Source organism: Echiichthys vipera (assembly GCF_963691815.1).
Source record: "Echiichthys vipera genome assembly, chromosome: 6".
Classification (NCBI taxonomy): Eukaryota; Metazoa; Chordata; class Actinopteri; order Perciformes; family Trachinidae; genus Echiichthys; species Echiichthys vipera.
In genome coordinates this window covers 18,128,315-18,151,209 of record NC_139831.1, presented here as the reverse complement: position 1 = coordinate 18,151,209, position 22,895 = coordinate 18,128,315, and the positions used below count along the sequence as shown (strand labels likewise).

General features: G+C 42.2%; 1 protein-coding gene across 1 annotated transcript; it reads right to left on the bottom strand.

The window, feature by feature from the left end:
* Nucleotides 1-1,755: 1,755 nt before the first annotated feature.
* Nucleotides 1,756-15,388, bottom strand: spon2a (spondin 2a, extracellular matrix protein; the record flags this gene model as incomplete). Its single annotated transcript, XM_083915294.1, has 6 exons — nt 15,380-15,388; nt 9,701-9,926; nt 7,378-7,598; nt 3,019-3,210; nt 2,505-2,676; nt 1,756-1,943 (listed from the first exon to the last, which is right to left on the bottom strand). Exons 2-6 carry the CDS (start codon nt 9,924-9,926, stop codon nt 1,756-1,758), a joined length of 999 nt encoding a protein of 332 aa, XP_083771420.1. The 5' UTR covers nt 15,380-15,388.
* Between the last annotated feature and the right edge of the window lie 7,507 nt (nt 15,389-22,895).

Sequence of the window (22,895 nt, the reverse complement as noted above, 5' to 3'; positions counted from 1 at the left end):
AAAATAATTAAAAAACATTAGTATTTTTAAAGGAGGTATTTTTGACCTGACCTTGCTACATATCACAGAAAACCATGATCTATATTGTTTTAGAAACATATTAATGGCATTATGCCACATATTTTTTGATTTGAAAATAGAATTAACTGTATGAGTTAAACATATCTATACAGTGTAAATAAAAATACACATTTACACAACTATATAAAACACATAGAGAAGAACAACAAAATCTAAACCGATCTTGATCACTCCGTGTTTCCATTATGATTCAATTTTATCTCAGTTGTGATGCATTTTTAATTCTGGGGGTAATGAGTTTCACATTTTGACCCCCTGAACAGAGCAGATATTATAATAATAATTAATATTATTCATATTAATATTATTATCATCATCATCAGAAGTTGTAAGTAGTAGTAATGTTGTTGATGATTGTGACCACTGAGAGGTGCTACACCGCCATAAACGCTTCATTGAAGTGCAGTGAGGTGTCAGTATTTCTAGTTCTGCCAGAGTGAATACTCTATAATTACTATCAGTACAAAGATGATATTTAAAGTATTATCTTTTTACCATCCAAATACCACAAACAAAGTAGCCCATCTAAGTTGAGGATAGGGAGATATTGTGGAATAGATATAATTTCCATCTATAAATATGTAGAACCGTGATTTCTATTTCAATGAATATAAAACATCATAAGCATTTCACACCAATATTTAAGGCTGTGTATTTTTACATTCAGGCGGTGACTTCTTTGGACACAAATAAAGTGTCAATACTGGTAGAATTTTTCTCTGGCATACATAAATAAATTGACTTCACTGTGTATTACTGGAACCATGCAAATCAGGAATGCTCATTGGTCTCAGAAGAGTTTAAATAAAGACAAAGTCTTTTACATAATTGACACTTTCCGCCTGAAATGCCATACAAAGGAACAAGGTCACACTAAAGTTTTCTATTTGAAAAACACACCTCCATATTTATTCATGAGTTATACAAGATAAGGTACATCATACAGTATATACAAAATCTCAATATTAAAATATCAAACAAGATAACAATACAAATATTTATCTTTCTTTCTATAAAAACATTTCTAAAAAAAGCATCTCAATATAAAGTAGGCCATTTTATTTAGACTAGCCCAAAGCCTCAGGTCGGCTATTAGAGGTTTCCTTGTAAAAGGGGATATTTATAAATCGGGGTGTGAGGCTATTTTGAAAGAGCTGCATGTGCCCAGCATGTATAGGTTACCTATGTGAACTAATGCCTCCATGCCTGTAAAAGTATGCAGTATGTGCAAGGACCTTTGTGTGCATACATGTATCAGCATATGGGTTAAAATGTGGTTATTATTAATTATGTTCTTGATAATGAGCAAACCATAATATGTCTCAAACTGGTCTTTGGGGGGGACATATTTGTCATGCGACTTTTTCTGCTCTCCATCCATGATAATTTATAAAAATCGCTTTTATTTGAACACATTCAAAGTGTTCTGTCACACATTAATTAACTGTCCTACGCCCTGCTACACTCAGACTCCATTTCCCCTTTACTGTCATTCAGTAATGGGTTTCACAGGTAAGGCAGCACGTCTTTCATTTCCACAATTTGACTGTGACAAACACAAAAATCCTTTGCATTATAAAAGAGATGCTAAAGATGCAGCAACATTTCTCAGTCCAGCAGTAATACCATGAGAGTCCCAGTGTTGAATACTGGCTGTATCTGTGCTTGTGTGTCCTACTGGACTTTCATACATCTGTGTGGTACGCATTCAGCCTGCTCCTCCAGCTCAGGGCAGGGGTCGCCAGCATTGGCTGGCCGCAAGAGTATGTAACGTGTGCGGTGGCGGACACCACCTCTGGAGCAGGGACCAAGACACAAACCCCAAGATGACCAGAGAGACACTTCACAGTCCAATGGTGTCGCTGAATTGAGAGGAAGGATGTGAGAAAACAGAGCATGTATGAGTAAAGAGAGAAAGGCAAAGAGTTCAGAAGTGCAATTCTCTACAGAAATAAGGGCTGTTTCTATTAGCATGTGCTTGTAGCACCTATATGTTATGAACTCTTTAAAGGGATAGTTTGTACATTTTTGAAGTGGCGTGTTACGAGGTACTTATCCATAGTCAGTGTATTACCTACAGTAGTGTGGGCGGTCGGTACACCCCCAGTTTGGGGTAACAGGGACCAGGACAGGCACGGAAGTTAAGCAATGTGCTGCTGTGGACGGGGGCATAGCAGTACGTTTCTTTGCTCCCATACCTGTCCTCCTGACTGCTACTCCAAACTGGGGACGTGCCGATCGTCATCCACTGTAGGTGATGCACTGACTATAGATAAAAAACCTCATACAACCCCACATCCAAAAATAATACGTTTATGTAGGACCGCAATATAAATTTCATGTAATCCAAGTAATCATTCAGTTTTGTCCATTCCAGGTATAATGTTTGGGTACCACTGATGTTGGGAGTCCTGAGGTCTTACCTGAGAAGCGCTGGGGCATGATAGAGTTTTGCAGAATATGATTGGACATTGGAGTTCGGCGATCAGATGATCTGCTCTGTTGAGTTATCTTTATACTGGCAATAGGTGGTAGCTCCTTTAAACGTGGGTAGTAGAAGGAGTTGGCCGGATGGTTTGGCATCTGAGATGTGATCTGAACAAATCAGCAAAGAGCAGTCAGGCATCATTAATGAGAGCCAGCAGGTTCTCAAATACACAATAGCCCACTTTAAAACACATGTTGGGAAAGAAGAGATGGTCTATTATGTAAGTGAGGCCCTTTTTACTCAAATCACTCCGGGTCAAGCATGAGGACTGCCAAGCAATCATTTTAAGTGGAGACAGCTAAGAATGATGTCCCATTCCCATGCTGCTAACCTATTTTAAGAATAAAACGAGTGACATCCATCTTGCTTTGTCTCACTATAAAATTCATACGTCAATGTCTGAGCCAGTGATGTTTTTTGAACTTGTGAACACAAGTTCAAGACCTCACCTTTGTGATGTTTTCTGGGGGGCTGGTGGGGAAATTGGGAGAAGAGAAAGTGAATCCGCTGTCCGTCCCTGCATCATAAGGCTGGAGGTCAATGGTAACTTCCTGTTTCCACCTGCTGCCCTCGCAGAGGTTTACGCTGTCCACGCCAACGAACCAGTCGGGGCTGGGGATTATCTTCACCATTAGGGACAACTGTCGGTCAGAGAGAGAATTCAGTTAGTTCAAACTTTACTGTTTATATAACATTTTGTTCACAACTAAGACAGACTGTAGATAGAGCAATAAAAAAGCTGAATTATATAAAAGATACACAGACTATGTATTTTTAAGCCCCTTTCACACATGCACTGGAAACCTGAAATTATCTAAATATTTTTGGCAGAGCTGTATGTAAGAACACCACTATCTGAATCAGTTGGACTGGTCATCAAACAGACTTTACCCTGCCAGCTTCCTAGTCCTAGTGCAAAGTCCATGCAATGTCCAATTGAGCCCATGTGAGAATATAGCAGCTTGTGCAGAGAATTCACAGTGAACGGGTCAGTGAGTGGGTGTGATGACGTTTCTATCATGTGGCTCGCGTGAAACCAGAAGAAAACAAACAAACCCCTAGGATGAAGAAGAAGGATGATTTACACAATGACAGAAACGAAAATGTCTAAATGGAGAGACGATAAGATCGAGGAACTCCTATCAATAAGGACCGGCGCTGAAATCGTCAGAAAATTCAAGGACCGGCAAGAGAGTTGTTTATGACCAAATGATGAGCCGGCACCATCACAGTGGTGTGATCCACATCATGTCCTGCCTCCTGCACTCTCTTTGAAATCTTTTGAAATCCCTAAAGTTTTTATCTAGTGCCCGCATCAGGTAAATATTTAATTGTTTCCATTACTTTGGTTTTTGAATACCTGTCAGCCTCAGCTGTACTTTGTGTTTAGTGCTAATGCTAAAATGCTAAACTGAGATGGTTTTCATGGTATATACGACACAGTCTATGGGTAAACATTATACCTGCTAAACATCAGCTTGTTAGCATTATGATTGTGAGCATGTTAGCATGCTGATGTTAGCATTTAACTCAAAGCCCCGTTATGCTAAAGTACAGCTTTACAAGCTGCAGCATGGCTGAACACTTGATTTCTTTCTTTATATTCTTTTATATACCCAGTTTGATGCAGATTTCTTGTCTTAATTTACTTTGTCAAACTGTATCTGTGAATGAAACTACGGAATAAATGTAGGGAAATAGTTAATTCACAAAAAGATAACGGTTACAATCGATCACACAAGACCCAGAGAGCTAGAGCAGCAATCCAAGCGCAGCTGTGATTGTTTTTCTGGCTACAATCAAAAGGCTAACTGCAGCACTTGAGATAAATTGATTGCCTCGCCACATGTGTTAGGCTGCCCCCTGTCTGTCGATATATGTTGTGTGTAGAATAAATGACAATAAAGAAAAGGACTGAAACTGGTAAGATACACACTGTTAAGGGTTTATAAACTGCATAACATATAAAATAAGGGACTGTGGACTGCATGTGTGTGCATACATGCACCCACTCAGTTTCCTGTGCAGGGTTAGACTGTCTCCTGTGTGATGGATGTTTCCTGAGAGCTGGTGACCTCATACAGGAAGTGGCCTGGGGGTCAGCACATGCTGAGGTGGCAGACGCCCAGAAAACAGTGCATTTGAAAACGCCTCCTCACTTGCAGCCTGTTATTTAAGGACAGAGCTTGCCAAGCCTTGAGGTAGGATGGGTCGGTTTTGAGAGCTTTGGATGACTAGGAAAGGGTGGCCTCTGTCAAACAGAACGCTGGAACAGACATCAACAGGATCCATGGGTTCTGCCCGTGATGCACAGCAAGAAACAGAGAAACCAAATCAGAAACAGCTCTGTTGCTTTTCAGGATCATCCACTGATCCCTCCTTCCTTCCTTTCCTCCTCGGCTAACACCCCTCCCTCCTCTTGTGCTTTTCAGGCTCCTCTCAAACAGCGGTTTGAAACCCCATCCTGCTATATCCATTGGGCCAAACAGCAAGGATGTCTACTCAGCAGTATCCCCTGTCACTAGCTTGATCAGTCCATGGTGGTTTGCAATATAAACGCCAGGAAGCATCTTTAGAGCACAGACAGTTACTCAAAGCTAACACGATCCCTCTAACTTTTTTTCTATCACAGCAAATCTTCTACACAGCCCTGGAGAAAACAAGTCATCCAGAAAACAACCCAGTCTACTGTTCCAAGCACCTTAAAGGTCCCATATTATGCATATTTTCAGGTTTTTATCTGTATTCTGGGTTTTTATTGTATTGTGACCGTCTACCTATATATAGTATAGTTGTGACATCACATCCGTAAAGACACAGTTTCTGAATGTGTGCATTTTTCTGTGGATTGAACGTTATTTTACGTTCACAGCATTTGAATAGCACCTCGACTTACTTTATAATCAAAAAATACATTGATATCTCACTTTTTTATAAAATACTTAGAAATAATGCCATTTGAATCCGAAGGGGTATTTTATTTCCTGTTATCTGTCTGTTTTGAATTACACATTTAACAGCCATAGCAGGAGGCTCATGAATATGGAGATAGGAATCATATGTGTTTGGGATTTTTGGGGCATTGCGTATGAATGTTTTGGTTTGTGGGAAAGAGAAAAAAGGATGAGTGTGCGAGAGAGAGAAACAGACAGAAAAGCGGAATAGCAGATGAAGCTGTCCAAAGGTTCATATCATTCAGTCTGTCATTGTCACGTTCAAAACAACCACACAATAGTCATACCCTGCTTATTTCTGCCACTCAGTCCACTGATCTAAAACCAGACGGACCCATTTAAAAGCAGCCACAGACATCATGTAGCTAGATGACAAGCGGTTAAGCTGCTCTTCATGACAAGTACTTAGCAAAGATGCCCTCTGACAGGGTTGTTTATGATTTTTAAGGGCCCCCGGGTTCAGGCAGTGGAATAACCAATAAACAAATGTAGGTCACCAGACTTTCAGGCAGGCACACACCTATTTTGAAAAACTCCAGTGAATGTCCGCCCTTCCTCTTCACCTCTTTCGCCCTTGTTCATCAGCCACATATGTTTTACACATGAAAGAAAACGTTACTTCTAGTTTTAATTATGTGAACAGTATGACACATTTTTCCACAGTGCCATACCTCATCCCTACCTCAAACCCGTTCCCCTAGGACCACATTTAGCAAGTCCAACCATGACCTTTGCTCCCAAACTAACCCACTATTCAGCAGCAGTGGTACCCTGTAGTCCAGCAATGAGCAAAGTTGTACAACAGGAGTCAACATTTATCAGCCTTAAAGGTCCCCTATTGTAAAAATTGAGATTTCCAGGTCTTGATTTTATATAAATATATAAAATATAAATACTGTGAAAGCATTTAAACACTCAGTCCACAGAGAAATGCACACAGCCCGTATTCAGGAACTGTCTATAAACGAGCCGTCATGACTCCTGTAGGGTTGTGATGTCACAACTATACTATACAAAGAAATTGTTGCTACAGTGCCGTTCTCCGGCTGCAGTGACGGTGCAGAGATGCCGAGATTTCAGATGTGAAAGACCTTGAAACACTGACCAATCAGAACACACTGGGTTTTTTCAGGAGGCGGGTTAAAAGAGACAAGAGCTAAAAAGGAGTTTTTCAGATGGAGGGTGAATATGGTATATTCAGACAGACGATATTAGAAACAATGTGTTTATCTTGAACACTAAAACATGTAAAAAATGTTAGAAAACCCAATAATACAAGTATGAATTGAAAAATGAGACCTTTAAATATGGGGTAACAGACTTCAGCAGTGTTCCCAGGTACAAATTATACTATAATGAGATATAACATGTTAATTAGTGAGCTCTTGAGGTGGTGGAAGGAATATTTTGTACCTATCATACAGAGCCAGCTGTTTTTTCAGTCTTAATGTTAAGCTAAGCTAAAAGGCTGCTGGCTGTAGCTTCATATTTACCGAACAGACCTGAGAATGGTATTGTTCTTTTCATCTAACTCTCTGTCATAAAATTAATTATCACGTTCCCCAAACTGTCAATCTATTCCTCCAACTATACCGCAGCCCGGGCCCCTCACCCTGGTCTCACAGAGTTCAGTGGGACAGGCAGCAGACAGGCTGCAGACCGTGCAGGATGGATGTGGGCGTTTGCGGCTGCAGGGCTTCAGCACTTGGGCTGAACATAGTCTGATTGGATTGTGGAAAAGAAGTGGTGAAGAGTAGAGCGGATGAAGGGGCCTGGGTCACCAGATGATGGAATACATTTAGTAGTCACAACAAAACAGACGGCTAGTGTGACACATGTTTGATTTGTGCCTACCAGTGAGTTCCGGGGCTGCATGAGCAACTCTGTGGAGCTGTGCCCAATGCCGTTAGGGATGCCGGCTGTTCGGTGCATGGCGCCGACTGCCCGTCTCTTCCTGGCCTCCTTAGCCTCCTTCATCAGCTCCACCGTCAGCCCGACTTCAGCAAAGGTCTGCAACCCTGCGCTTGCTGGAGCACCCTCCCCCCATAGCCGAAAATGGCGATTATGGCTGACCGCTAAAGGGAGAAAAGAAACACAAGAAAGTGGAGAAGACGGGAGTAAGATGCTTATTCACTGGAATGCATATCAATGTCAGTGAAATACCACCATAGCCTCGGCCAGACGGTGAGATCATTTCCACCATGGAGCCTGTATGTATTTCTACGGCTACCTCCTACATCCTGCAATTAAACAAGACAATTCTGGAGGAATTTCCCACATGCATGTCTTTGGCATTATTGCACGGTTACAGTTACATAGTTTCTTCATCTATCACTGATAAAACCACAACACAGGCTGAAGCTGCCAGGAGACAGGTCAGGATCTCTGAGTTCTAACAATCCTGTTGATACATTTTCATACTCTTTGGGCCAACAGAACCATATGCTTCACATTCTCATATTTAGTTCTGGTTATCTTTGAAATCTGTTGAGAATCAAGAGACTGATTTCAGGTTAAATTGTTTGCACCACAGGTTCTGGAGCTCCGTATTGAAACCCACAGGTTTTAAGGGCAGAGTAAGGTTAGCCAGAAACACGTTGACAAATGCTCTGATGGTTCTGCCTTACCTCACTTTTCAGAGCCACGTACAGGCGCGCACACACAACTATGCATTTACACTTAAACACTCTTGACACATGTATTAACCCACACAATGCACCCAGCCACACACACAACCTGCCCAGCACACTTCACACACTATCTTGTTTCTCCCCGAACTACCATTACTTACGCACTTAATTGCATTTCCATCCGAACAAATTTCCCACAAGTATCAAGACCTTGAAACTCAATAACAAGTCACGTTTAAGCCCCACCAAGACGGTAAAGCCCACTTCAAGCTCTTGCTAAATTGCTCTTGTTTTTCCTTTGGCAATGACAAACTCCATTCCCCCTTCCCTCTGGCAGTGTCCTTGGTCCCTCGCCCCCAGGTCTCTAGAGTAAAGCAACACAAAACCATCGCAGGGCCCCAAACCTCTCGACAGGTTATGCTTTTCTTTGTGCTGTGACAAACTCCATTTCCAAAAATCTTTTTGGGGCCTCCACCACAACCATCATGGGCGTATTAAAACCTGATGACTGTCTCTACATGGAGTAAGTAGCCCATCATCCTCTGGCAGGGCATCAGCGGAAAGAGCCGGAAACCAGACAAAGCCACGGATGCCACAGACAGTGGTGCACAGGAGTAGTCCAGCACACACATACACATAAATGCATACACATGTACAAACATCTGCCATGCTCCATGGCTTGGAAAAAAGTAGTAGAGACGGCTGAATCGCTTCTTCTACTCCTTCCCCCTCCTTCCCCCTCCTCGGTAAGCGGTCTGACCCTAAACACCCCAACTATCGCCCACCTTCACCAGCCCTGAAACCACTACTCCAGTGTTTACAGCCAATACTGTGGTACACCAGCAGAAATGTGGGTGGGAGTGTAGGGTTGCGTCGAAAATAAAATGGAGAATTTTAAAAATATGGCTGGACACAAGTTAGAGAAAAGTCCATCTGGAAGCATTTAGACTTTCTTATAGCTCTCTGCTTATTGCTGCTTTGCTCATTTAAGGTCCCGAATTATACTTTCACGTTACTGTCACGTTCATTCTTGGGTACTCTGGTATTTTTCTTTAATGTTACACATTATTTTTCTAACACTGTCTGAAAATACCTGTATTCATCCTCTGTTTAGTGCCTGTCTTTCTTTAAGCCCCCTCCCAGGTATTCTTTCTCTGTGGATGGAGTGTTTTGATACTGTCACAGTATTCATAAAGCGCCTTGACCCGCTTTATAATCCCAAAAAATATGTGGTATTTCACTTTTCACAATATGCAACCTAAACATCTCTCACCCCTGTGTAAAGTCCGTGTCTGAAAATGAGGCCCTAACCGCTGGCACATGACAGAGAGCCCAAAATCTGTGTGTCCCTGCATCTCTTACACTGGTTCACCTCCTTTTTAACACAAAAACCATGCATGGGTACATTTTGACTCAGGAAGGTCAAATAATAACCCCTGGCTCCTTGCTGCTGTTGCAAAATTTGAAATAATAAAAATTCAATGTATTACCAGGTGTTCAAGGATTTTCTAATAACCAACGTTATTGCCCCTGGCAGTTTTTCTCACCTATGAGTTTGGACCACTGTGCAGGGGGCCGGAACAGCGGATACTGCTTGGGGAAGGCCTGTGGGCTCCAGTGACCTGTAAAGACCAGGATGTAGGAAGCAGGACCCTTGGCTGTGCATTCGGTCCCATTGAGTGGTCGTAAAGGCCCAGCAAAAGTGAGGCAAAGCTTCAGAAGTACAAGTAGCTGCTGCAGCCAACCGCAGGTCAGGTGCTCTGATGACATCATCTAAAAGAAATGGAGAAATAATATGTTTGTGAAAGAGTTTTGTTGAATACCATTAAAGAGAGAGAGTTCAGTTTTATTTTAGAGTGGGGTTGTATGAGGTGCTTCATCCATAGTATATTATCTACAGTAGATGGCAAGTCAGCACACCAGATTGAATAAGCAGACAGGAGGACATGTATGGAAGCTAAGAAATGTACTACAGTGGACATTCATTCATTCATTCATTCATCTTCAACCGCTTGTCCATGTCGGGGTCACGGAGGGTGGGGCTGGAGCCTATCCCAGCTGATGCGAACTTGGAACCTTTTTGCTGTGAGGCGACAGTACTAACCACTACACCACCGTGTAGCCCTACTACAGTGGACAGGCACCTAAAAATGAATCAATATCAGTTTGAGTGTAATTTATATTTAGAATTTTTTCACCAATTTACTTTGCCTTCAGACAGCCCTGTTTAAGTTTACGTTTGGGGAAACTGAAGCCACTATGTGATTTCATCAAAGACACCAGACTCCATTGACAAAAACAGGGATTTTACTTCACATAACACAGGAGTTGCTGATACACCACTGCCTGGATCGATTCCTTTTGTTAATTCATAACCTTTTAAAACACCAAAGTCACACAATAAGGGAAGCTAACTAACCGATACCAATGCAATATAGACCAGCAACTGCTGTGTTCTGTGAAGTAAAATTACGGTTTTGTCAAGAGCATAAAACCCCTACGTAAAGTCGATACTTTAAACAGGGCTGTCTGACTGCAAGGTAAAGCCATGACAATATTATATGTAAATATAGCGTACATTTAGTGGGGTGTGGGTGGGGGGTTTGGTGGCTTGGAGGCGTGCAGACCGCTATCTACAATAGAGTACCTCGTACAACCATCCTTTTAAATATGTGGTATATTTTAAAATCAAAAGCTGCTGAATAAGTCTGTCTTGACATGTCCATCAGCAAATGAACGGATCTTAACATGAACATTTAGGAAACCAAACCCAGACAATCCTGGGGAAAATTCCACGTCCCTGCCCTCATATCACAGCACATCCATTTTATCTAAGAACAAAGCTGATTGAACCCATTGACCATGGTGTCTCTGATGGAAAAAAACTAAAAGGTCCCATTCTCCCGGGCTCTCCCGAGTGTGTTGGTCCGCAGCCAATCTGTGGCTACACGGCAAAACAGTTAACATTCATCGCTGTCACAGTAATGTCTGCCACAGAAGCTGGCCTAAAATAAAACAACAGGATGACATCTCTGAGGATAGAAGAAAATCCTGTCTGCTCTGCTGCACTACTGACCTCACCGACTGCCTATCCGCTGACCACCAGCTGCTGAGTCAGACTCACTCTATTAAAGGAGGCAGAGAGGAGAGCAGGGCACGTGCATTACACTTGCTCGCAACACATTTGAGCATTAAAGAGTTGCGCTTTTGCTTAATGACACTGCTCCAGGAGATGAATGTATGCTACTTGTCTCCTCTCTGCACCCCTCCACCCCCTTAATCCTCCTCTCCACCATCTTACAACCATATTCTCATCCCATCTCTGCTCTCCAGCCTTTCTATTGGCAGAATTACAGACCGACAGCCTGGAAAACTAGTTTATTGTGTGAGAAAAAATCTGTGAATGCAACTGTAACAACTTCTCCACCTTAATCTAATCCAGACTCAATTTTTTAAAACTGCGTTCACAACAAAATGTTTATGGAAACCACCAAAAGTAATTTGGCACCAGGGTGAGAGTTCACGTAAATAAAGATGTGATATATGTGAATGATATGTCCGTCCAATTCACAGCTCTGAGGAAACTTTCACGGTTGTACTTCTTCAAATACTGGATGAAAATGCACTGCAAAAGCGATGTTACTTCACTGACTTCCTATATCCTTGGCAGATGTTGAGATGAGCGTTTATGACTTGATGACAGATATATTTCTCTGTTTGTGTCACAGAAAGGGAGAATGGTGTTTTGTGGCTGCAGCCTTGCGTGGCATTTCTTTGGGTTGCTAAACTATAACTAAACATCGAAGCAGCTGCAGATTGCAGACAGTTAAATTTAGGCAGGTCGACCAGCGAACTAACACACACCACCGATGCACATAACATGCATGTCCAGCTGCACATTGTCCCTGAAGTCTATTTCCAGAGGTCAGATAGTATTACTCTGTCGATATAGCTGCAAAACTCTGACACTTTTCTGACTGCAGCCTTATATGTCACTGACTGTTTTATCAATTCCCTGTCTCCATTAAATGTATATTAACCACTGCACAGTTTTAACAGCCTGTCATAAAAATACCTCAGTAAGGAGACACACAGAGCCCAGCTTTGATCTCCCAGTCATCTGATCATCTCACTGGCTGCAACTTTGCTGCTCTGCAGGAGGCAGATCAAGCTCCAGGTTGAGATGCTTAACGATGCAGCTAGTTCCAAAAAAGTAACTCTTTTTTTCCTTCTCTCTTCAGACCGTTTTTGAGGCTTACGTTTAGGCTCTGCGTGCTCGGATTAATGAAAGTTCACCACATGCAGCTGGAGGATTCTTCATATCGCTATGTGCTCTTAACTGCTACTGTTCCGTCCTCTCTGTCCACTGTTTAGTACAGAAAATGAGGTCAGTCCTGTCACTGGCTGTTGCAAAGTTTACCTCTTTAACTCACACATTCCAGATAAGGAAGATCAACGTTTTGAACTGGATATTCACAGCGAGTGGTTTACACTGAACATGATCCTTTTTACCCCAAAAATGATTTGTATGTACAGTGTGTTAAAGGCTGTTATGTGATCTATGTTGGTATACCAGCCATTAATCAGAGGACCCTTTTCTACAGCGAGACTTTGGTCCAATAAACCCTTCGACCTACCCTCTGAACTTGTCACACTGACACTATAACACACTAAAGAGACATTTCTTGAATTTCCCCACTGACACACTGACCTTTATTTTTCAACACACACTTAAGGGCTTTTCAATAGCGGCGGGAATCACAGTAACTCATACGCTACTATCCTGATATGTTGCCCGCGATAATGATGGTATAACGATACAAGGATTCTGCGATACACTGCGCGACAATCATCTACAATACATAACCCCCAAGAAGACAAAATCAAGAATGATGTATTTACTGGCTGCACTGTGGTGTCAGTTTCACAGAATTTGACAACTGCGATGAATTAACATACAACAAAGTGTACAGATTAGTGCTTCTTTAACATAAACTGACTGCAACTTGTCACTCAGACATGGGTCTGAGTGTCATCATTCTAATGCAATGATGACTTATATCATTGAATTTACAGAAAACTAAAAAACATTCTTAAAATCAATAATGTATTGCAAGACAAAGTCATATGACATATTGCTGTATCGGTATTTTTGTCCTGCCCCTAATTTTCACACAGCACTTAGCCACACGCTAAGGGAGCTGCTAGTCTAGGGCTAAGAAAGCGTTCACACTGGCACGCTCCAAGTGGGCCAATCCCAACATCAGCCTAGGGTAGGTCTGGGCAATAATTCAATATAAAAATGTATCAGCTTTTAATGTAATCGTATCCTGATGACATCATATATCAAGATATGGTGAAACAGTTACATCGTCCAAATTGATAACAACAAGCACAAGCTCTAGTTTCTTAGAAAATATCCTGGGAATATGTGAAGATTGTGGTTTTGTGCGCATGCAGTGAGAACTTAAGTGCGAGTGAAACCAAAATACTCAGTACTTTTCAATGGACAACTATTTAATTGACATGAGTAGAAAAAAAAAGGCTTTACCATGTGGTTATTTCATATAGACTATATATTTATTGAATTACCAGAAACATGCTATATCGTGATATATATCGACATACATATGTAATGACTTTTATCGGGATAGAAGATTTTGGCCATATTGCCCAGCCCTAGTCTCGGGGTTGCTGGTCCTGCTTCAGAGCCGATTTAACCCCAAGTTTGCACGGTTGTATCCTGAAAATCAACTTTGTCGATCAATCAACTAAGTAGAAGGGCAGTTTGAATCTTAAAGCCCTGGACTTAGAATAACTCTGGGTTAACAATATGTGTATTAAGTTAGCCCGGGATCAACTCTCAGTCCAGGGCAAAGAAAATGTGAAAAGCTACCAGCAAACGTCTGCTGCCCCACATACACACATTCAGTAATAATAATAGACTGTATGGTATTTATTGATGCATACAGAGGCACACACTTATTTTCAGTCGACAAAGTTTACACTCACACACGTACGCACTCGCACCACGCAGACCTGCTCTCATCATTCAACATAGACAGACACACGCAGCAGTTTTTCAGGCACAAGACACAATAAAACGAGGGGATGTGGCGTGGAGCCAAATGTAGCGGCTGCCGCCCCATGGGCACCTTCACTATGTAATTACAGCAGACTCATGCAGAGATAATGCACACATTCACACACAGCTCATATACACAAGCATGCAGGTATGCACGCACAAGCACAGATTTGTGCACACAGCAGGAGGTGTGTTCGTTTTTAACAAGGGGATGGCAGGGAGGTAATTTGCTGTTTTCCCTATTTTTTTCTCAAACATTTTTTTGTTGGGACATTGGTGGATTCAGCACTCCCGTATAATGTTCACCTTCATGCATATACACAGAAACACAGACACTCAGCAGGCATGCATCACAACAGGACGTCAGAAACTTGATTTTTCTCATGCATGCTGAGGGGAAATCATGACAGTGTAGAGCAGTTCAGACAGAGAAAGTGAAGAGGGCGTGCAGAATCTGTTCGCCTGAAGTACTTCACTAAAGCCACAATTTCAAGAGAAAGACAAGTGAAGATGGATAGAGCATGTACCTGTATATGTAGAGAAATTGCACCGACAAAGGCGAAGCAACTGCTGATGCAAATGTGCAAATACTGATGAGGTGCGACTTCAATGGCAATAGACACCTGTATATATATATACTGTATATGTGCACATTATTCTTGCATGGGAACACTAACTACTGCAGTTACTTTGAGGACACATTAATAACATATGATACCTTGCATTATTATAGCTCAAACCATTTAAATGTATACAGAAAGTTAAGATTGTCTCCTCTTTGAACTGCTGTGACATTACAATGCAGTTTACACATGAATGCCTCTTAATAAAAACAGGATTATTAGCAGTAAACTGTAATAACATAACGCTCAGAAAGCTGGCACTCTATATTCTAATTCTATAATAAACTTTTATAATGATGTACTTTTACTTGTTGAATGAATAACTTGTTTACATTGTGGTATTGGTACTTTTACGTACTAAGTAAGGGGTCAGAACAATTCTTCCACAACTACATGCATTTACTCAAAAACATCATTTGACCAGATAAAGAAAAACAGCTTACGGAGAATAAAAATGAAAGCATTCACACATGCATACTGAGAGTCTGGTACAGTGTGAGTGTCAGTGCGTGTCCTACCTGTGTTGGCTCAGTCAGTGACAGAGAGAGAAGCTGCAGCAGAATCACACCGGTGGGACTCAGAGATACAACTCCACTCACTCACTCACTCACTTCTCCTTCTCTTCCTCTCCACTGAACGGTGCAGCCTTATCAGCCTTTATCCCTCTATCTTCTGTCTTTATCTCCTTTCCCTCCTCCTCCCTTCTCTCTCTCTCTCATTGTATCTCCTCATATTACCTCTCTTTCTCTCTCTCCTCCCCCTCCTCTTCTCTCCCCCTACCTCTCCTTGTATGGAAAGGCAGTTAACAGCCTCGCTCCTCTCCTCCGCTGTCCTACTCTTCTCTCCCTCTATCTTTCTCTCTCTTGTATTTCAGTGGCAGTGTAAACTCAGCAACCTCATTGCTGACAAGGTAATCAACACCACATTGGCCTCTTTTAACATTCACCACTCAGCATTGTTATTTTTTTTTTTTACCCCTGTTCTTCGGAGCACACTGTCAGACTCAGGATGTGTGGGTTGCTGAATAATGGCAGTAAAATAAGAAGGAGAAATGAGGAATATGGCTTGTGCGCCGACGTGCAACCTGGATAACAGACGCAGATCATTTACTGATCAGACACTGCAGACAATCAAAGGGTTTTTAAATGGTTGTCGCCTCTTTTTCCCACTAGTTCCAAATATTTCTGACCACTGGCATATCCAGCTGTGAGCTCAGCCGAGAAACCCCTTTTCCTTGGGTCAGTGTGTGTGTGTTTGTGTTCCCCAGTTCCCACAGCTGGTACACATATGGACAACCAGGAAGGTCCCTGTTACTGACCGCGGCTCACTTATCAATACGTTTGAGGCTCAGACTAGAGTGAATGAGAGTGTGTGAAATCTCAAAGAACTTTTGTTACTTTCCTGATTGTTATCCATGGCTATGACGCAGCAAGGCAATCAATCAATCTACCACACACACACACACACACACACACACACACACACACACACACACACACACACACACACACACACACACACACACACACACACACACACACACACACACACACACACACACACACACACACACACACACACACACACACACACACACACACACACACACACACACACACACACACACACACACACACACACACACACACACACACACACACACACACACACACACACACACACACACACACACAACCTGTCTAACATCAGCCAGACCTTTAAATCAACTCGGCCACATCACTGGCTCACCCGTCAACCTTCCAGGAACCGGGGGAGACAAAGAGGAGCAGACAGAGGCAGCAGAGAAGTGGGGTTAGATGTGGATCAGGTAACAATTTGGACTTTTGGTCCTGCGGTCATAAACTAAAAAAACAATTACCCCCATTTGTTTGTTTCCTCTCCATCTCTTTGCTTCCTCTTTGACTTCAAAACCGTTACTCAGTCCTCTCATCTACCTATCCACCTATCCGCCTGTCAGTCTGTGCATTTGAAAGTAGGTTACAGGAAAAACCCAGACTTCCCTGCTGCTGCCCCCTGATTAATGACAGTGATCTCAGCATCCAGAATGACTCACATTAATGTAAAACATCACTGACACACTGTCAAATACACAGGTGTGCGTACGTGTGAGCGCACACTGCACACACACACAGCTTTGCTCAAAGTCTGAACTCATGCTGGCACATATGGCAACGGACATTTAGACCCATTCATGCCAACCTGACCAATCATTACCTTAATACGAAGTTTACGATCTAACCACACACACACAGCGGCGAGCATAAGGACACATGGCAGCAGAATAGGCGCAGGTTGCCTTACTGACGCAAATCTCCAAAGATAGCTGAATGTTTTCGTACAGTCAACCACGCACTCACGTCAATGTCACACGAGCCAAGTGAGTAGAGCAATGAGAGGAAAACCATGAGCTAATCACAGAGCGTTGGGCAGGAGGCCATACAGCTCTCCGCCGCAAACCCTCCATACCCCTCAAGACAGACAGGAAAGAGCAGACGGATAATATTGACTGTGTATTGTGTTCCATTATTAAGGGAGAAGGGTAGAGGGAAATAAGTGCAGATATTTGGATAATATGTGGTCATTAGGAGAAGATAAACCTGTATTAGTGGGGAAATATTCATTAGTTGCCTTTTTTTATATTTCACAGTAACAAAACCAATCATGTTTGTCCATCTCTCATTATCCTTCTGACGCCTCTAACCTGTCTGCGGCACTAAACGTGTATTTGTAAACTCTAAATCTCAAACGAGTCCATTCTAGTTTTGAGCAAAACTCTAATGTCAGCACGTTGTCATGCTCACAATGACAACACCGATGAGCGGGATCTCGGTAAATGTTTACAGTGTTCACCATCTTAGTTCAGAGTGTAATCATGCTCACATGAGCTAATTAGCACTAAAACACACATGAGCATTTGGCTTTTCAGGTATTTGGTCATGCACCAAAGCAGAGCCGCAACGATTAGTCATTTTTCATACAAAAATTGATGAAAAATGCTGTTTTCAGCCTCAACTATGGAGATTTCTTGCTTTTCTCTGTTTCATATTGCATTAAAGTCAATATGGTGTGGCTCACTGATGTATTTGGAGTGTAGCTCTATAGCACAGAGGACGAGGCTTTATTAGCCTTTATTCATTGTTGGTTTTGGACATTTCAAGTGATTTCATGACAATAACGAAATACGGCAGTTCTGGCCAAATAAAAGATGCACTGCAGCACCTTTTAAAATAACTCCTCACCCTCAGAATTATTTTTGTATATCAATTATTTACCGTTTGTTGCCTTGAACTGTTGAATAAAAATGTGTTTTTCTCACATAGATCAGCGGTGAACGAAGAATCAACTGAATCCATTCTTACTTCACCACGGAGGCATGCAAGGAGAACACGTTTTTCTTTTAAAATACAAGGTAACGGGGGGAATAATTGATTAGCATATTGAGGATGAAGTATTCCTTGAAAAAAATGGAAACCAAAGCTGGTGCAGTGTGACGGTGATGCAACATCGGAGTCATTCACATATTTGATAATTCCAAAGACAAATATTTATCCACTCTGGGGTCGGTAGTACGATCCAGGCCATGTGTCTGGAGACTCATTCATCACACAGACTTTTGTATGCGTATGCACACACACACACACACACACACACACACACACACACACACACACACACACACACACACACACACACACACACACACACACACACACACACACACACACACACACACACACACACACACACACACACACACACACACACACACACACACACACACACACACACACACACACACACACACACACACACACACACACACACACACACACACACACACACACACACACACACACCTCTCCTGCCTCCACGGCTAAAAGACATTTTTACTTTGTTGATGTTCTCATTCTTGGACCTCAGTGAAAGTATCTTGCATGACCTGTTTTTTTGTTTTTGTGACCCACTCACCAAAACCAATGCATGCACCTAGCAGGATCTTACAGCGTGTTTTACTGATGCTGCAGACCCAGCGGCAGGGCTGAAACCAGTCCTCTCATTTAACTGGTTTGACCGGTGCGTTCCCAGACGCGATGGCATCTGTGAGGCTTTCGAACAAACAAAAAGCTCTGGCTGCACAGCATCGGCGCTGACAGGGGTAGTAACGTATGACGCTGGGAGAGGAGGATGACACTCCGCTGCACTTTGTTGCACAATCTCAAGTGGGATTTAGGAAGCAATGAGTGCTTTTGAAGTTTGTGTGAGTCAGGTCTGTTAAAATACTACTTGCATCCTGGGCCTCCTGCAACTACGCACACACTTGTATACACATGCTGTTGCGTAATATGCCTGACCCTCACAGCAGAGTATGTAACAGTATGTATATTGGCAGCTGGTTCCCAGAAGCCATGATGATGACAAACATGTAAATAATTATATTTACATTATAAACTATAAAGACAAAAATAAGCAAGTCATCTCAGCTTTGGTCTGGACTGAAATAATGAAATGAATGTGGAGATAGAAAATAAGTGAACTTACCAGACCTCTGCAAGCTCCTCGCCGCTCAACTGATTGAGGCTAATTTAACCGCCACTTACACGACCAAATCTCTGACCCAACAGCAGGTGGTGGAGTTGAATCGTGGGTATTTAGGAGACTGGTGTTTGACAAGAAGAAAAGAAGGCATGGGATAAAAAGAGTGATCTCTTTCGTTCTTCTGGAGTGATTTGAATGTATATTCACAGCTGTCCATCATGATCATCCATCATGTTACAGAGTGAAATGCTTTATATTGAAGTTTTCTTAACATTTGTGATGATATTTGTCAAAAATACTAACAAAGCAAACATTAGTACAAGTTAAAGAGCTGTAAATAATCATTTGATGTCTCATGAAATGGAAACATCAATCCCTTTCTAACCTTGCTCGATGGATTCCATGGCGCTCGAACACCCGAGGGTTCCAGCCAGCAAGCTCCGAAAGGTGCCTTCAGGGAGTGGACTTTAGCTTTCAGTCCGTTTTAAGAGTAGGCTCCTGGTTATGCACATGTGGTAGCAATTTTGGCGGCTGATAATCCCCCACCTCTTCTGCCCAGTGGGAACTCTTTCCCGTACACCCCACCTAGTCTGCCCCATCATAAAGCCATGCCCGTTCAGACATCGCATAACCCCTCATTGACATATATATAACAGACTGTGGTAGTAAACAATCGAAACCTCTACGTCCTGAAGCTGCTGAATGATCAGTGGGATGAGATACTGACAGCTAGCGTTGACTGAGCACTATAATCAAGCACAAACAACAGGATTTAAGGGACCATTAGAGAATTACCGTTACGGAAAAGATGTAAAAAAAACAAAAAAAGAGACCCAATGTTTAATTTTTAAGATTTTATTAAAATACGGTGTGGAGTTTACCATCGGAAGTTACCATCACAAACATGATTGTTTCTAATAAAAAAGTAAACAAAACAAAAAATAAAGCTTAAGAGCCTAGTTACAGGAGTTTTTTTTCTGTTTTTTTTTTTTGCAGTCTGGTGAAAGAAAAAAAAAAATCAATTCACAATGAGAGTGAGTGGAAAAAAATGTTCACATGTTGTAAAAATACATTTCCCAATTTTAACATTACACACAGTCACTTTCAGACATTCATTCATTCATTCCTTGTTAGATGGTTAGATGTCAGTGCCAAAAGAAAGCAAAACAGAGAAAAAATAATAAGTTCAGACCTGTGCACAAAGGGGGGGACGAGGAGAGACCGGTTTCTAAAAACGCAGGAGGCTGTTCTACATTCGGAGGGCAGAAAACTTGGGACAAGGGACACGAGACAGGGGGCGACTGCTGGAGGATATGTGTGCATTTGAACCCTGAGAGAGAAAAAGTGACCGATTCTCATCGTAATTTTCTGCTTTTTTCTTTTTTTGACAGACCACACCAGTGTTTGCTATGTCCTCCCCCTCCCAGCCCCACGGGGGCTCTGGCAGCACTGTGAAAGATGCTTTAAGAGCTCCAGGGTGGTGGGGGTGGAGGCATTCTCACACCCAAGAGTGAAATATCAGCTGTGGCTTTGTGAGCATACACACTGTGCTTATTTTTTAGCCTACGCACATACACACTGCCGGGCTGACTTCAACTGTTCAAAGTTAGAAAAGAAAAATATAACATCTTGTTAATGCACAGTAAGAATTCACACTGGATTTACGTGTTTGAGCCCAGAATAAGGCTAAATGTGGTTCATCGGTGAAAAAGAAACTGTTGGGGTGTGAGGAACTTTTTGCGAAGCGGCCTTGATCGTGGCCCGTTCTTTTCAACTGGGTGCGTCTCCTGACTTCACCTGCTGTGGTCAACTGGATTAAGGCAGTGAGTGGTTCCATGGCGACTTTCTATAACAGCTATTTTTACAGGGAGAGAATAAGTAAGGCCCAGAGGATATCAGCTGGAAAAGACAGTTGGGATAAGACGAATCAATAAAAAATAAATCACCAGGAGGGATCTCGTTTTTTCTCCGAAATGTTTCAGTACAACATGTAGAACACAGACAGCATATCCATAAAAATGAAATCCTACAATAAAACAGAATGGTTTTCATAACAGTGCACTGCTGAACTGAAAAATATATATATATAATCATCAACAGCAAAATTTAAGATTACTATTATGCTCATAATCTGAACTATGGGGGAGGGGGGGGGTTATTTTTAAAAATATATACTCATCACATGACAGAGGAGCCTAACATCTCAGTACACAGACATGCTCCATGTCTCTCATAGACTCTGAGGGAAAACTGTACATCACTGGAGACTGACCACGACAAAATGGCAACTCGGGTTGAAAACACTCTGAGGGGGTAAAAGGTCAGGGAGCAGAGGGAAACAGCAAGATGACACAAATTCATTAAGCCAATAGTATTTCCCCTAAAAAATGACCTCACATGCACTATAGATAGAGCAGCCTGACAATGAAGGGGGTTGAAAAAAACCTGCATCTATTGTTCTAGTTTTAAAAATAAGTAATAGCAGACCACGGTGACCGCCTTTTGTTTTTTCCTTCTTTTTCAGTAGCCAGTAAGATCGAAACACGTTAACTACAGTCTGAAGTCTAAGAATGGGTAAGCGTTGTGCTGAATTCTTCTACAAGGAGGGAATAAAAAGGTAAAGGCAAAGAGATACGCATTGGTTTCGAAGCCTGAGTATTCAGTGACCTATAGCGAACCTAAAAAGGATTTTGTCATTTCGGTTCATGGGGCAATGCTTTGTTTGTATCATTACTGCTACAATTTCACAACCCTTCTGGTAAAGAATAGTAAAGAAGTATCTAGAAAATCTGTACAAAAAATAAAAGGGTATGCACGGTACATTCAATATCTGTTACTGAGGTACTAGAAAGGTGTTCCCTTGACACCAGGGCAACAGCGTTAAAGAGTTACTCCTAAGGGACTATTCCTTTGGAAAGACAATAGCTTGTTATTATAACAGGGTGAGGGAACATACAAACACACACAAACTCTTTCTCTCTCTCTCGAACACACACACACACACACGCACGCACGCACACACACACACACCACTGTCATCAACAAAGCCAGCATGCAAGAACACTGTCCCCTTGCTCCTACAGAGAAACTAAACTCTACTGTCCCCTCACGATTAAAGGAATCGGTCGATGCATACTGGTTCATGAGTGGATGTGTAGGGTGGGCCATGACAGTGGGAGAGGAGTGGAGGGTGGGTGGGTGGTTGGGGGGCGGTTTCAGGTTGGTGGTGGGGTGCAGTGAGATCTTATCAAACAATCCCTGGTCACCCAACCTGTTTTCTGTATGTTGGCAGTGTGTGATCGTGTTCTCCATCACTGCATCTAACCTGTTATTAACTGTCTGACTGAAAATAGCTGCATGCAACTCTCAAGCCTACGCGGTCGGACAGTGCCCTCTTCAGGCAATGCCTCTGGCCTGCTGCTATTTTGACAGCCAGACCAGAAAAAAATAAATCTGCTGCATGTGATTCTGTGTGGG